General features: G+C 48.7%; 1 protein-coding gene and 1 long non-coding RNA gene across 2 annotated transcripts; one reads left to right on the top strand and one right to left on the bottom strand.

The window, feature by feature from the left end:
- Nucleotides 1-1,770: 1,770 nt before the first annotated feature.
- On the bottom strand, nucleotides 1,771-5,603 carry Ghdc (GH3 domain containing). The gene is made up of 8 exons (XM_034508004.2): nucleotides 5,333-5,603; nucleotides 4,895-5,016; nucleotides 4,268-4,769; nucleotides 3,617-3,809; nucleotides 3,450-3,521; nucleotides 3,232-3,365; nucleotides 2,777-2,862; nucleotides 1,771-2,516 (listed from the first exon to the last, which is right to left on the bottom strand). Exons 1-8 carry the CDS (start codon nucleotides 5,601-5,603, stop codon nucleotides 2,295-2,297), a joined length of 1,602 nt encoding a protein of 533 aa, XP_034363895.2. The 3' UTR covers nucleotides 1,771-2,294.
- On the top strand, nucleotides 2,821-7,830 carry LOC143442665 (uncharacterized). The gene is made up of 3 exons (XR_013111010.1): nucleotides 2,821-2,954; nucleotides 3,867-6,317; nucleotides 7,384-7,830. It is a non-coding gene; the product is annotated as an uncharacterized LOC143442665 (long non-coding RNA).
- The last annotated feature ends 5,209 nt before the right edge of the window (nucleotides 7,831-13,039 follow it).

Genomic DNA, 13,039 nt, shown 5'->3' with positions numbered 1-13,039 from the left:
CAGTAGGGAAGAGGGCAGTCTTACTCTGCCATCTCTAGGATCAGATCCAGCCATCATGGAACAGGGTGTGGGTGGTAAAGGACTCAAGCCACCTCCAGGCCAAGTGTGCCTGCCTTCAGGGTCCTATTCAGAATCTGTTGATGTAGATCCGTCCGGCATGGGTGCAGGGACAGCTATGTGCCTGGGATGTGACCCTGTTTTCTTAAATGAGTTTATTTTTAGATTTATATGTATGAGTGTGCTTTGTGTGTATAAATCTATACTGCATGTGTGCCTGGTGCCTGTGAATGCCAAAGGAGGGTTTTGGAACCTCTGGATCTAGAGTTGTAAGCCACCATGTTGGCACTGGGAACCAAGAGCGGGTCCTCTGCAAAAAGCAGTAAGCGTTCCTAACGGAGCCATCTTTCCAGCCTCCACATCTCCTCCTCCAAGGAACGTGTACATCTGGGTGGGGTGATACCTGAGCCAAGGATATTTCCGTGGAGGGGAGGAACTACTCAGAGACCAGCAAAGATTAGACAGGCACTTCCTTCTGGATGGGGCGGCGGGGGGGGGGGGTGTCCCTCAAAGCCTTTGCCTGAAAAGTAGCTTCCATTAGGTAGGTAAGGGGACAGAGTATGCCTGAGAAGGGACAACATGGAACAAAGGCTTGGATGTTACAGTGCTTGGCTCCCAAGGGATGGGGTGTGGGCATCATAGTTTCTACGGAGCTGAAGGGAGAGGTAAGGTGGACACAGTTTTCCAGGGCCTTGTGTGCCAGGCTGGGCAGTCATTGGTGGGGGATTTTAAAAGGCTGGTCTGTGTGGGGAGGGGGTATGGGGGGGTGGTGATGGATGCTGGTGAGATGGCTCAGTGGTTGAGAGCACTGACTGCTCTTCCAGAGGTTCCGAGTTCAATTCCCAGCAACCACATGGTGGCTCACAACCGTCTGTAATGGCCCAACTGGTATGTCCAAAGAGAGCAACAGTGTACTCATATCCATAAAAGAAATTTAAAAAAAAAAAAAAAAAAAAAGGCTGCTGTGGGACTGGCTAGGGAGGAGGGAGGACGGAGGAAGAGGAGGGAGAAGGGGAGAACCCAGAACTGAAAGCTGGATACTGACTGATCTGGACTTGGGAGGAGTTGCAGACCTTGGCCTCCTGGCCTTGTAGCTTAGTGTCTTCACTGCTATGGACAGCTCTAATGTCCCCTCCTGCTGTGACACTTTGTGTCTTTAAGGATAGCTCCCTCGTTTCTCATCACAAAAGTGATTTGTGCAGGCCAGGTCAGGAAAGAGCCCAGTGCTGAGAAGCTGGCAACAGCTTCTTCATCTTCAAGCTGTGCTTGGCATGGGAAGGCAGAGGGCATCTGTCTGCTTGGTCTTGAAAACCATGGTGGGAGTCTCAAGAGGCTCTTCTATGCTCACAATCTTGGGACTAAACCTAAGGCAGTGTGTAGAGTAGGTGAAGGCCTTGGAGCTCAGGATAAAGAGGGAAGAGATGGGCTTTGGTGGGGAGCCCAGACAGCGGAAGAAGCAGTGTGCTGAGGACCCCACACGGCATTCCCAAAGCAAGGGCCATTATATGGGTAAGAGAGTTTGATCTGAAGGCCTAGAGGAACGGTTCAGCAGCCAAGTACTTGATGTTTTCACAGAGGACCTGGGTTTGGTTCCCAGCACCCATATAGCAGCTCTCAACTGCCTGAAATTCCAGTTCCAGAGAATTCACTGTCCTCTTCTGGCCTCTGAGGGCCTTCACATATACATGCTGCACATACACGCATGCAGACACATTGTTATTTTTTTTAAATTTTATTTGGGAGTTGATCCAGGGGACAGAATGATAAGAGTGGGGAAGGGGGAGAAGGATGGAGAGATGGGGGGAGAGAAGGATGGAGGGATGGGGGAGAGCTGGTAGGAAGAGTATTGAACATCGGGTAACTATGGGTCACAGCCTCAGCCTTTCAGGAGGTTGTGCAAGATACACCCTAGACCTGGAGACAATTAGGCCAAGGTTTCTTCATCTGCTCCAGGAGCATTGCCTACACTTTCATCCCTTGCTGTACCTCAGCCAAGCACATGAGAAGGGCTGCAACATAGAAAGCCACCAGCAGTCTCATGTAGGATAGGCTGACAGGGGACCGTCGATGGGTTCAGCTGTATGCTCAAAGCCTGCATCTTAAAACTTGCCAGTGAGTCTAAGGTCTCCAAGGGCTCTGATGGACCAATTATTATGTGACGTCTGGTCCAGGACTCAACTTCCAGAGATGTCCCAGAAGAAAGAGTGAGGCATAAACAGGAAGGCTGGCTGCCTTGGTTAGGATATCACCCTCTTCAGCAGGAGCTGAGCCAGGTGCCTGAGCCTGAGGACCCGAGGCATTTCATGAGGACAGGAGGAAGAGGAGGAGCAGGCTGCTAGTGCTTCCCGAAGTACTCTGAAGCTCCCTGGCCTCACCAGATGGACTTTGGCAGGACCCACACTGCCCCGGAACCGCAAGGACTTGTACTGAGGGGAGGCTTCCTGAAGGCAGTGATCAAGCTAAGGGCAGAACAGTGAGGTGAGTCCATGATTCGGTGGCATGTGTCCCGAATATGCATGACCATATCCAAGGCTACATGCACTTAGGATTTTGGTGTGGAAATGTGTGTTGTGGGACCCAGGCTCCCTTCCCGTATTCTCTGAAGGGGGCTCCCCCTCTCTAAGGCCCACCCCCTTCCCTTAACTCTCTCATCTCCATGACAACTGGGGACTTGTAGAGCAAAAGAGATTTAGAATCGGACCCAGGTCTCATCACTTACCTTGTATCGATTTTCCTCCGACAGATTTCTCAACCCCCTCAGCTCCACAAACACTTCATAGTGTGGGGCAGAACCATCATAGGAATCTGAGGATAAAGCCATAAGAATACAGACTTCCTGAGGACAATGCAGCTTCGAGAGCCAACACCCTGCACCCTCACTTCTTCCCTATTGCAAGGTTCGTTCGTGGGGGGGGGGGGGGAGAGAAATGATTCTCAGTGGGGAGTAGCAAATAGAGAGGAACCTAGAACCAACTCCTAAATATGAGACATGTCAGGAAAGAAAAGAGGTAGAGACTGTAGGGATGGGAGTTAGATACAGAGAGGGACTTTCTTTAGGATCAGTGGGGAGCTGTGTGTTTTATCTCCTTCCTAGATGTCTCTGGTCAGGGTGAACATGGGTCGGGAGATAGCCAGACCCAAGAAATGGAGGTAGGGGATGGTAGAAATGCTTACCCAGAATGCTGCTTTCCACACAGACATGGTCCAACAGTTTGGCCCCTGGCCACTGCCCTACTACTTGGGCCAGGGCCACAGAGAATACATTCTCATCAGTAACTTCTCCTCGAACACTCAGGGTCTGTCCCAGCCTGAAGGAAGAAGAAGGAGGGAGTGGGCCCAAGGCATAGGGACAGCCCCTCATTGTCCCCCCCCCATCCCCCCCCATCACCTACCTGCAGGTGAACCTGACCACAGGACACTTATTGTAGGTACCAACCACCTGTACCACGTCACCCAGGCGGCACCTAAGGGGTGGGTTGAGAGAAAGAGTGAACTTTTGTCTCTTCCCAAGGCCAGGGTCCTCATCAGAGGTGACAAGGGCCAGTAAGTAGGAGATTACCTGGTCAGGCTGGCATGGTCAGTCAGCACTAACTCATATTCTTCCTCCCTTTGGACATCAGTAAGAAGGAGCGTGGAGGCTGCCTCCTCTCGGGTTCCTTCCTTGATTGGAAGCAGCTCAATAAAGGGGACCCCAGGAGGCAGAAGATAGGATCCTTGGGGTTGCTCTGGCCACAGGTTCAGGGCCATCACTCCTATAGAGAACAAAACAATCTTCTTGTCAATCTCATGTTTGCATTCCTTTCTGCCAGGCGACAGCAGAAAATAATGCCTCACTCTGGACAACAGGCCCAGCTCCTCTAAGCACCTGGCCCTCCTGATACAACCTTTCTGGAACCGCCCCTGGCCCCCCAGACCCCCCTCCCTCTGGTTTAGCCTGCTCTTTCCTGGTCTTGACTGAGCAGAAGCAGGCAGAGATGCTGTGGTTCTGGCAGGGATCAGAGCTGGAAACAAATCTTGGCCCACATGAGTCTGTGCGAGGTGCTATGTCTCAGTGAACCTTGGCATGCTCGGCTGTTAGTCGGAGCTAGTAACCCGTACCACCCCAGGCATTGAGGGTAAATGAAGAAGGTATGTGGCTCAATGCATGGTGGCTAGCCATGTGACATCTGCCCCCAGCCCCACCTGCATCCAATCCCCGCATCAGGCTGACCTCCTGAGGCAGCATAAGCAGGAGAGAAGAAGGCTAGCCCTTGGCACCACAGGACCCTAAGGGCAGCCACAGCTTCTGCCTGTCCTCCTGAGTCCAGAGTCACCACCACCTGCAGCTTTGGCCAGAGCCGGAGGGCCAATCCTTGGGGTCCCTGCTCTAGGGCGTCCCGCAGCTCAGCTGCTCTTTTGGGGAGAAGCATTCCTAGGCTCCCAGTTGCTATGGCCTCAACCAGTTCTTCAGCATCAGTCTCCAAGCCCACAAAGACATCCAGGAGCTCCACTGCAGTCCTTGCCTCAAGTACCCTCAACCCCGGGGATATCAACGCCTCCAGCAGCAGGGTCCGGGTGTCCTTGGCTCCAACAGGGCTTACCCTGCCCAGGGCATGCCCAAGCCAGGGGACAGGGTAGGGCCACGGGGAGGTAGGGGTCACACAGGCAGAACTTCCTGGAGCCAGCACTTCTGGATAGGCCTTGTTTAAGGTTATTAGACCCAGCAGGGTGGCCTAGAGGGAGATAGGAGGACCTGTCATTCAGACTTTAGAGTCAGTCCCCAGCTACCCCAGTGGGCCTTCTTTGTACATCTTTTTGTGAGGGTCTGCTGTTATGGGGCAGAGGTACCTCTGTTTACCTGCAAAGAAGCATCTCCATGGTATTGGGGGAAGGTAGGGGGCGGGAGCTTCTCTTCACTTTCTTTCTCCTGGGTGTGGCTGGTTTTGGTCAGTGGAAGGTGATTCCGGAAGGTGCTCATGTCTGTAGACCCCCCCCCCCAAAAAAAAAAAACAAAAAAAAACAAAACAGAAACAGAAACTCCTCAGGAAGTGAGAAGACTGTGGGGAGCCTTGAGAAAGGAACCCAGAAAGGGCCTGGGAAGTGAGGTGAATGCTAGAGCAGGTTCCAGCAAAGGAAAGCCCATCTTAACGGGGGTCAGATATAGGCTATGGTAAGGCTCTGTGCCAGGCCTCGTCATATTGGTGGTAAACAAAGGGGCCTTTGGGTTCTAGAATCTGACTGTCTTGTGGGTTATTTTCTCTCACTGGGTCACCTCCCCCAGGTGCCAGAAACACACCTGTGTTCTCCCTGGGGAGACAGCAGGAACCCTGGGCTTTCTTCAGACACCACATGAGGGCCTGCTGCTGGCTGTGGCCCACATTTAGTGTGCTCCGTTCTAGTTTCTTCTGCTGCCAGGAGGCTGCCCAGCTCAGCACCCACCAGGCCACCCGGTGCTGGAGACTGATCAGCCAGCATGGCCTGGCACCCCGAGACCTCTGCTGCCAGAGCACAGCCAGCAGGGGCAGGAGGAGGAGGAGCAGCAGCAGCAGCAGCAGCAGCAGAGGCATCTCCAAGGAGCTCCTGGGAGAAGAATGGAAGGGAATGGGGCTCTGAGGGGGATAACCATGTCTCCGACACACACAGAAAACAGAGGAAGGAGACAGTGGGAAGAAGCCAGGGCCCTGCTGGCCAGGTGATATGGAAGAGAGACCCTCAAGACTCTGGCTTCCTACTAACTGCATCCTTGCTTCCGAGCTGGAAGAACAGCTCTGCCAGCTCCTCCCTCGGAAGACGAAGAGAGGGCTGGGCATGACACATAACATTTTTACCCACTCCCAAGTGACTTTGCATCTTCTCAGAGTCTTCCCTGCCCTGGTCCCGTCTCCCCCTAGAGCCTTGGGTGTACATATGCAACCTGCCACAGCTCACTTCTGCCTACTTCCAGCACCCCAAATCTCTCAGGGTCCCTCAGTGCGTCTGGTCTCTGTATACTGCAGTCCAGAAAGTTGAAGTGATAACTTTAAAAGGCAGGGCTTGGACAGGAAATCCGGCCTGACTGTGCGGACCTGGGGGCGGGGAGGGATGTTCTTAAAGGAACAGGTCACCTAAACGATGAAAAGTTGAGTTGCTGGCTCAGGTTGGCAGATGAGGGAGTTAAGGCCAGGGTAGCATGGTTGTCAAAAAAAAAAAAAAAAACCGGGAGGTGTGTGTGGAAAGAGCGCTTGCTTTCTATCCAGGAGCAGACTCAGACTTGAGATCAACTAAAAACCACAGCTGCCGAGGTGAGGTTGTGCACACCAGTTGTTCCAGCCCTAGGGGATGTGTTGACTAGAGGGCGAGGTCACCCACAGCTACAAAACAAGTTCAAGGTCAACCTGAGCTAGTTGTCTTAAACAAACAAACAAACAAACAAACAAACAAAACCCATTCTACAGAGTGCATCTGGAATCCCTGCATTTGGGAGAGGCTGTGGAGGAGGAATGGTCCCTCTAAGTCTGAGGCCCAGAGGCTGCCTTACGGAATAGCCATACCTTATGGTGCATTCTTTTAATCTCAACACTCAGAGGCAGAGGTAAAAGGATCTCTATGAATTTGAGATTAGCCTAATCTACACACTAAGTTCCAGGAGAGCCGGGGCAGTATAGAGAGTTCCTGCATCAAATGAAATAAATAAAAGAACAAATAACAAAACATCAACAAACAAATATCCAAAGCTGTCCCCATCTGTAAATCTTCTCCACAGAGTTAAAGAAAATGACTTTCGCCTAGGCAGCCTTAAACCCAAGTGTAGTGTGTGTCACAGGCAATCTGCTAAGAAACCTCCAAGACAGACAGACAGACAGACCACCATCTTACACAGACAAGCCGATTGGTCAGTTACTCGATGGCCAGTCCTCAAGTGGGATGCCTTACAGCACAGTTTGTCATTTATGGTTCATCACATTTTCCTGGTAATTGGTGTGACTGAATTTACTGAATTTATCTCAAACAAAACAAAACAAAACAAAACCAAATAATTATTTAAAAAACCAAAATGCATTTGAAATATTTCATTTTTAGAGATGTTTTATTGGTTCTTTGTGATTTCACATTATTGTTTTTCCCTCCCCCAATCTCTTATTTTACGTGCATTGATATTTTACCTGCATGCATGTCTGTGTGAGGATCTTAGATCCCCTGGAACTGGAGTCACAGTTTGTGAGCTGCCATGTGGGTGCTGGGAATTGAGCCTTGGTTCTTCGGAAGAGCAGCCAGTGCTCTTAACTGTGCTCTTAACTGCTGAGCCATCTCTCCAGCCCTGAAATATTTCTTTTTATTATGTGTTTGTGTGTGTCTCCATGTGTACAGTTGCCTGTGGAAACCAGAAGAAGGCCTTAGATCTGCTGGAGCTGGAGTCACAAGGGTTATGAGCCACCCAACAGGGATGAAAGAAAGTGCTCTTGATTGCTGGGACAGCTTTCCAACAGGACTCTTCCCTGCCCTGCCCCCCACACCTTCTTTTGAAGTAGAGTATTAGCCCAGGATGATTTTGAACTCATGACCTCTGGAAGGGCAGTCAATGCTCTTAACCACTAAGCCATCTCTCCAGCCCAACTATGGGTTCTTGATCCTTCTGGCAATACTTCCAGAGAGCTGGGATTATAGTCAGGCCACCACACCCAGCTTAATACACCGATGAAGATATCCTAGGTAAATACTTTATCAAGTTAGCCATATCTCCAGTCCCTGTAAATCACAGCTTAAGTTCATTTCTCCTCAAATTAAATATTATTTTGCTGCTGTTGTTTTATGACACAGGGTTTCTCTGTGTAGCCTTGGATGTCCCGGGACTCACTCTGTAGACCAGGCTGGCCTCAAACTTAGAGATCCACCTGCCTGTGCCTCCCAAGTGCTGGGACTAAAGAACCACCACTGCCTGGCTAAATATTATTTCTTTCTTAAAAAATATTTATTTATTTATTTTATGTATATGAGTTCAAAGCTAGTGTACACACACACAGAGAGAAGAAATTTATTAGAATGGCTTACAGGCTGTGGTCCAGCTAGTTCAACAAAGACTGTCTACCAGTGGAAGGTCCAAGAACCTAGTGGTTGTTCAGTTCAAGAGGTTGGATATCCCAACTAGTCTTCAGGATACCCTACAATCCCAAAGTCGTAGATTCTAATACTGGTGAAGGAGTGGACTCACCAGCAAGCATCTGGTAAGGGTGAGAGCAAGCAGGCAGAAAGCAAGCTTCCTTCTTCCATGTCCTTTATGTAGGTTGCTGGTAGAAGACTTGGCTCAGATTAAAGGTGGGTCTTCACACTTCGAAGATCTGGATTACAAATGAGCCTCTCCATTTCAAATGATTTAATCAGAAAATTTCTCATGGATTTGGATTTTAGTTAATTCCAGATGTAATCAAGTTCACCAACAAGAATAGCCGTCTTAGGTCTACGAAGTGAGTAAGACGGCCAGAGCTACGGAGTAAGACATTGTCTCAGCAAAACAAAACAAAACAACAAAAAAATCCAAACAGATAAACAAATAAAAAAAACCCAAAACAAAACAAAAACTGACAACACAAAAGTGAAGATCAAAATCAAACAACCCAATGACAAACAAAACCAAAGGGGGGGAAAAAAAGGCCAAAACAAAGCTACTCTTGGGCATGGTCCATATGACCCATCGGGCAGTGTGCTGTGTATACCCATCAAGGTGGGCCAAGTGTTCTCTAGATACCCTGTGGTCTCTGTGAAGCCCCCTCCCACCTGTGTTCTGGACATCAGCCCTTGAAATGCCCAACTTTCAATGGTGAACATCCAGGCCTTGTGGAAAACCTTGCATCTCTTCTCAGCGGAGCCTCTTCATCCATCCCTCCCCCCCCTTCCTTTTGTCTTGAAGACCACGCATTTGCTTATTTGTTTATGATTTAAAAAGCAGACTCCCTTATTTGGGTCCCATCTTAGGGTTTTATTGCTTTGAAGAGATACATCATGACCACAGCAACTCTTAGAAAGGAAAATATTGAATTGGGGCTGGCTCATCAAGGTGGGGAGCATGGTGACCTGCAGGCAGACATGGAGCTGGAGAGCTGGAGAGGTAGCTGAGAGACTTCCATCCTGATTTGTAGGCAGCAGGGAGAGCAACACTGGGCCTCATTTGAAAACTCAAAGCCCAACCCCCAGTGACACACTTTCCTTCAACAAGGCCACACCTCCTGATAGGCCACTCCCTATGAGTCTATGGGGGCCATTTTCATTCAAACTACCACAGGCATGTCTAGAATTTTGGACACTCGCCTTAAAATGGGCACAATAACTACTTGTTCATCCTTGACCCAGGATTGGTCTTCTTCTGTAATCGAAGATGGATTTCTTCAACCCAGCATCATTCAGGGGGGACACATATGGAGCTGTGAGAGAGGAAGGAAACACCCAGCTGGTGAGCTAGATAAACCCAATCAACCTTGGTGATCAATACAATGACAGATGTCCTAGCTAGATCGCCCCCACATTGGCTTTTATTATTTTAGTAACAGATTTATTAGATATAATCCACACACTACATGAGTCACCCATTGAGTGTGTGATTCAATGTATTCAGGATCTCCACCGGTCCAGGCAGCTAGCACCAAGTCAACTTTAGAACGTTGTCAGCATGCCCAAAACAACTCTGCACTTGCCAGGTGTGGTGGTGCATGCCTTTGGTCTCAGCGCTCGGGAGGTAGAGGCAGGTGGATCTCTGTGAGTTCAAGCCAGCCTAGTCTACAAAGCCAGTTTCAGGATAGCCAGGGCTACATAGAACCCGTCTTAAAGAAACAACAACACAAAATATGTATTTATACATGTGCCACAGCATGTGTGGAGATCAGAGACAACCTGTGGGTATCAGTTCTCTCATTCCGCCACGTGGGTGTTGGGATCAAAGTAAGGTCATCAGGCTTGGCAGCAAGTGCCTTTACCTGCCATCTCTCAGGCCCTAGCCTTGAATTTTTCATCCTCCTGCCTCAGCTTCCTGAACACTGGGATTACAAATGTACTTCACCACACCTGCCTCTGACACTATTCTAAAGTGTGTGAAATGGTGTCTCATTGTGTGTGTTTGTTTGTTTGTTTTTCAAGACAGGGTTTCTCTGTGTAGCCCTGGCTGTCCTGGAACTCACTCTGTAGACCAGGCTGGCCTCGAACTCAGAAATCCGCCTGCCTCTGCCTCCCAAGTGCTGGGGATGTCCCACCTTCTAATCCTGCCTCGGCACATTGGCCATAGGCTTTTTTTTATTGACAGGTGAAGTTTCCATACATTGTACAAGAGATTCTCTCTACAAATGGTCATATTGTTTCTCTCTCTCTCTCTCTCTCTCTCTCTCTCTCTCTCTCTCTCTCTCTCTCTCTCTCTTTCTCCTCTTTCTCTCCTGTCTCTCTTTCCTTCTCTCCTCTCTCCCTCTCTCTCCAGACCTGCCTGCTCTGCCTCCCCCATGCTGGGATTAAAGGCAGCATACAAGTATAACACCACCACTTGTCCTTGCTCCTGGCTTTTTACATGGGTGCTAGGGATTCAAACTCTGGTCCTTGTGCTTCATCGGAAAACATTTTGCCAACTGACATATCTCTCTGGCCTCTCAGTTTTTTGTTTGTTTGTTTTGTTGTTGTTTCTGAGACATGTTTTCTCTGTGTAGCCCTGGCTGGCTTCGAACTCAATGAGGCACCTGCCTCTGCCTCCTGAGTGCTGGACTTAAAGGCATGGGCCACCACCCAGCTCCATTTCTATTTTTAATTATATAGATACTCAAATAGACTCTCTTATGCTAAGCTCTCTCTGACTTACGGAGATAAATCTGACTTTGTGGTAGTGTACAGTTCCTTTTATATGCTGATGTGTTCTTTTTATGCCTTTTTATATTTATGTAACACTTCCCTTTATACGTTGATGGATATAATTTGCTAGCCTGTGTTCAGGATGTTCGTGTCCGTATTCATGAGTCATGGGTCTTGTGATGTCTTAGTCTGCCTCTGGCATTAGGACAATGCTTATTCTATGGCACAATCTGGAAAGTGTCTATGCTTACACTTTCCACAGCACACACTAAGCTCAAAAAGTTTGTAGGGGCTCAGCGATTAAGAGTGCTTGCTATGCTTGCTGCGTTTGCAGAGGACCACGGCTCAGTTCCCCTTTGGTTGCTGCCAGCACAAAGCTTATACAGAGTACATTAACACATGCAGGCAAGACACTCATAGACAGAAAGTTAAATATTTTAAAAACAGCATGTTAGTTGTTATGGTGTGCGTATGTGTGTGCATGATGTATCCTCCAACCTCCCGTTTCCTGAGACAGGCTGGGTCCCCTGGCTCTGGAATGGAGAGACAGAACAGCTAAACAGCCCTAAGCTAAAACATCAAGTCCTTGAGAGCAGCTACAGGGAGAAACCATTTCCAACAGAGGTTACCATAGCTCATCCCATGGTAGAAAAAGAGACTATATTTTTGAGCAGGAAGCCAGACGCTCATACACTGATGGAGAAAAGGGTCAATCAGGAATTCAATTTGACTCTTTCAACTTCCCCACTCCATCTCTGCGGCCGTTTCTAAGCCTCCTAGGTTGATGATGTTCCATCTGGTGGTTCTCCCAACCAGGCTACTCTCCCTGTCTTTGCAAGATGCTATAAACCCCTGGTGTGATGTTTGCGATGTATCTGCGACTTGCTGTTCATTCACTTACTTTTGCTCACTACATACTTAATAAGTCTATTTAAAACCCCCAAGTCCAGCTTTTGTAGCTAGATATTACAGAACACAGGGTCTCTATCGCAGAATGGCTTCAGACATGTTAATTCTGATCCCCCTGCCTCCACCTCCCAAATGCTAGCATTAGAAGCATATACCGCCACAGATGGTTACGCATCTCTGGGAACCAAGCATGGAGCTTCGTGCATGCTAGGCAAGCGCTCTGCCAACCGAGCTACATCCGCAGCACACAGTAAGCTCAAAATCTTTCCCTCCACTTTTCTTCTTGGCTGTGTCCCCCTGTCACCTCTCCATGCTACCCGGTCACCCCAGGATCATCATCTGCCTCAGACAAAAAGTCTTTTGCCTTACTTCTTGTGTGAAGAGTCAAACTCAAGGTCTTCGGCACATGAGGCAAGGGTCCTACCACTGAGCTACAGTCCCAGCCCTTAGAGGACCACAGAATGCTTATCACCATTTTTTGAGCCTCAAACTTGGGCTAAGTCTAGAGTTCAAGCATTGTTTAATGTTGGTTATTAGGTTAATACTATGTTTCAGACCTATGGCTGTGGATTCCCGATGACACCATCTTCTATTGCTGAGAATGGGCCCCCAGCTTTCCCTTGTTGCTTGTTCTGTCTCCTTTCAAGCTATATTCACCGGGGCCACAGTAGGATTTCTCTTTTCTTTCTTTTTATACATTTATTTATTTATTTATTATTTATTTTTGGTTATGGGTATTTGCCTACATGGATGTTCACGTACCAAATGTGTGCCTGGTGCCAATAGAGGCCAGAAGAAGGTACTGGATCCCCTGTAACTGGAGCTACAGATGGTTGTAAGCCACCATGTGGGTGCTGGGGACTGAATCCAGGCCTTCTGCAAGAGCAGTAAGTGCTCTTGTGTTTTTTATTTGCTTTTGTTTGTTTGTTGGGGACCAGGTTTCTCTGTGTAGTCCCGAACTTGCTCTGTAGAACAGGTCTTGAACTCAGAGATCGGCCTTCCTCTGCCTCCAAGTGCTTTTAACTGCTAAGCTGTCTCTCGAGCTCAACCTATCCCCATGCCCTTGGTTTTGTTTGTTTGTTTGTTTGTTTGTTTGTTTTCAAGACAGGGTTTTATTGTGTAGCCCTTGAAGTTCTGGAACTGGCTTTGAAGACCAGGCTGGCCTTGAACTCACCACCTACCTCTGCCTCCCAAGTGCTGGGATTAAAGGCGTGCACCATCACGCCTAGTTTATAGTAGGGTGTGCTGGCTAGTTTTATATCAACTTGACACAAGTCATTGGAGAGAGCCACAATTA

The sequence above is a fragment of the Arvicanthis niloticus genome, chromosome 6, assembly GCF_011762505.2.
Source record: "Arvicanthis niloticus isolate mArvNil1 chromosome 6, mArvNil1.pat.X, whole genome shotgun sequence".
In the NCBI taxonomy this organism is placed as follows: Eukaryota; Metazoa; Chordata; class Mammalia; order Rodentia; family Muridae; genus Arvicanthis; species Arvicanthis niloticus.
Note: the sequence above shows the minus strand (reverse complement) of the source record. Positions and strands in the feature narration are given on the sequence as shown.

Bases quoted from the DNA above. Each gene is read 5' to 3' on its own strand.
- Ghdc (XM_034508004.2), bottom strand. From the start codon at position 5,603: ATGCCTCTGCTGCTGCTGCTGCTGCTGCTGCTCCTCCTCCTCCTGCCC. The intron at 3,522-3,616 runs GTAATCTCCTAC...CCCACCCCTTAG, and splicing joins GACCATGCCAGCCTGACCAG to GTGCCGCCTGGGTGACGTGG. The intron at 2,863-3,231 runs GTAAGCATTTCT...CTTTATCCTCAG, and splicing joins TGTGGAAAGCAGCATTCTGG to ATTCCTATGATGGTTCTGCC.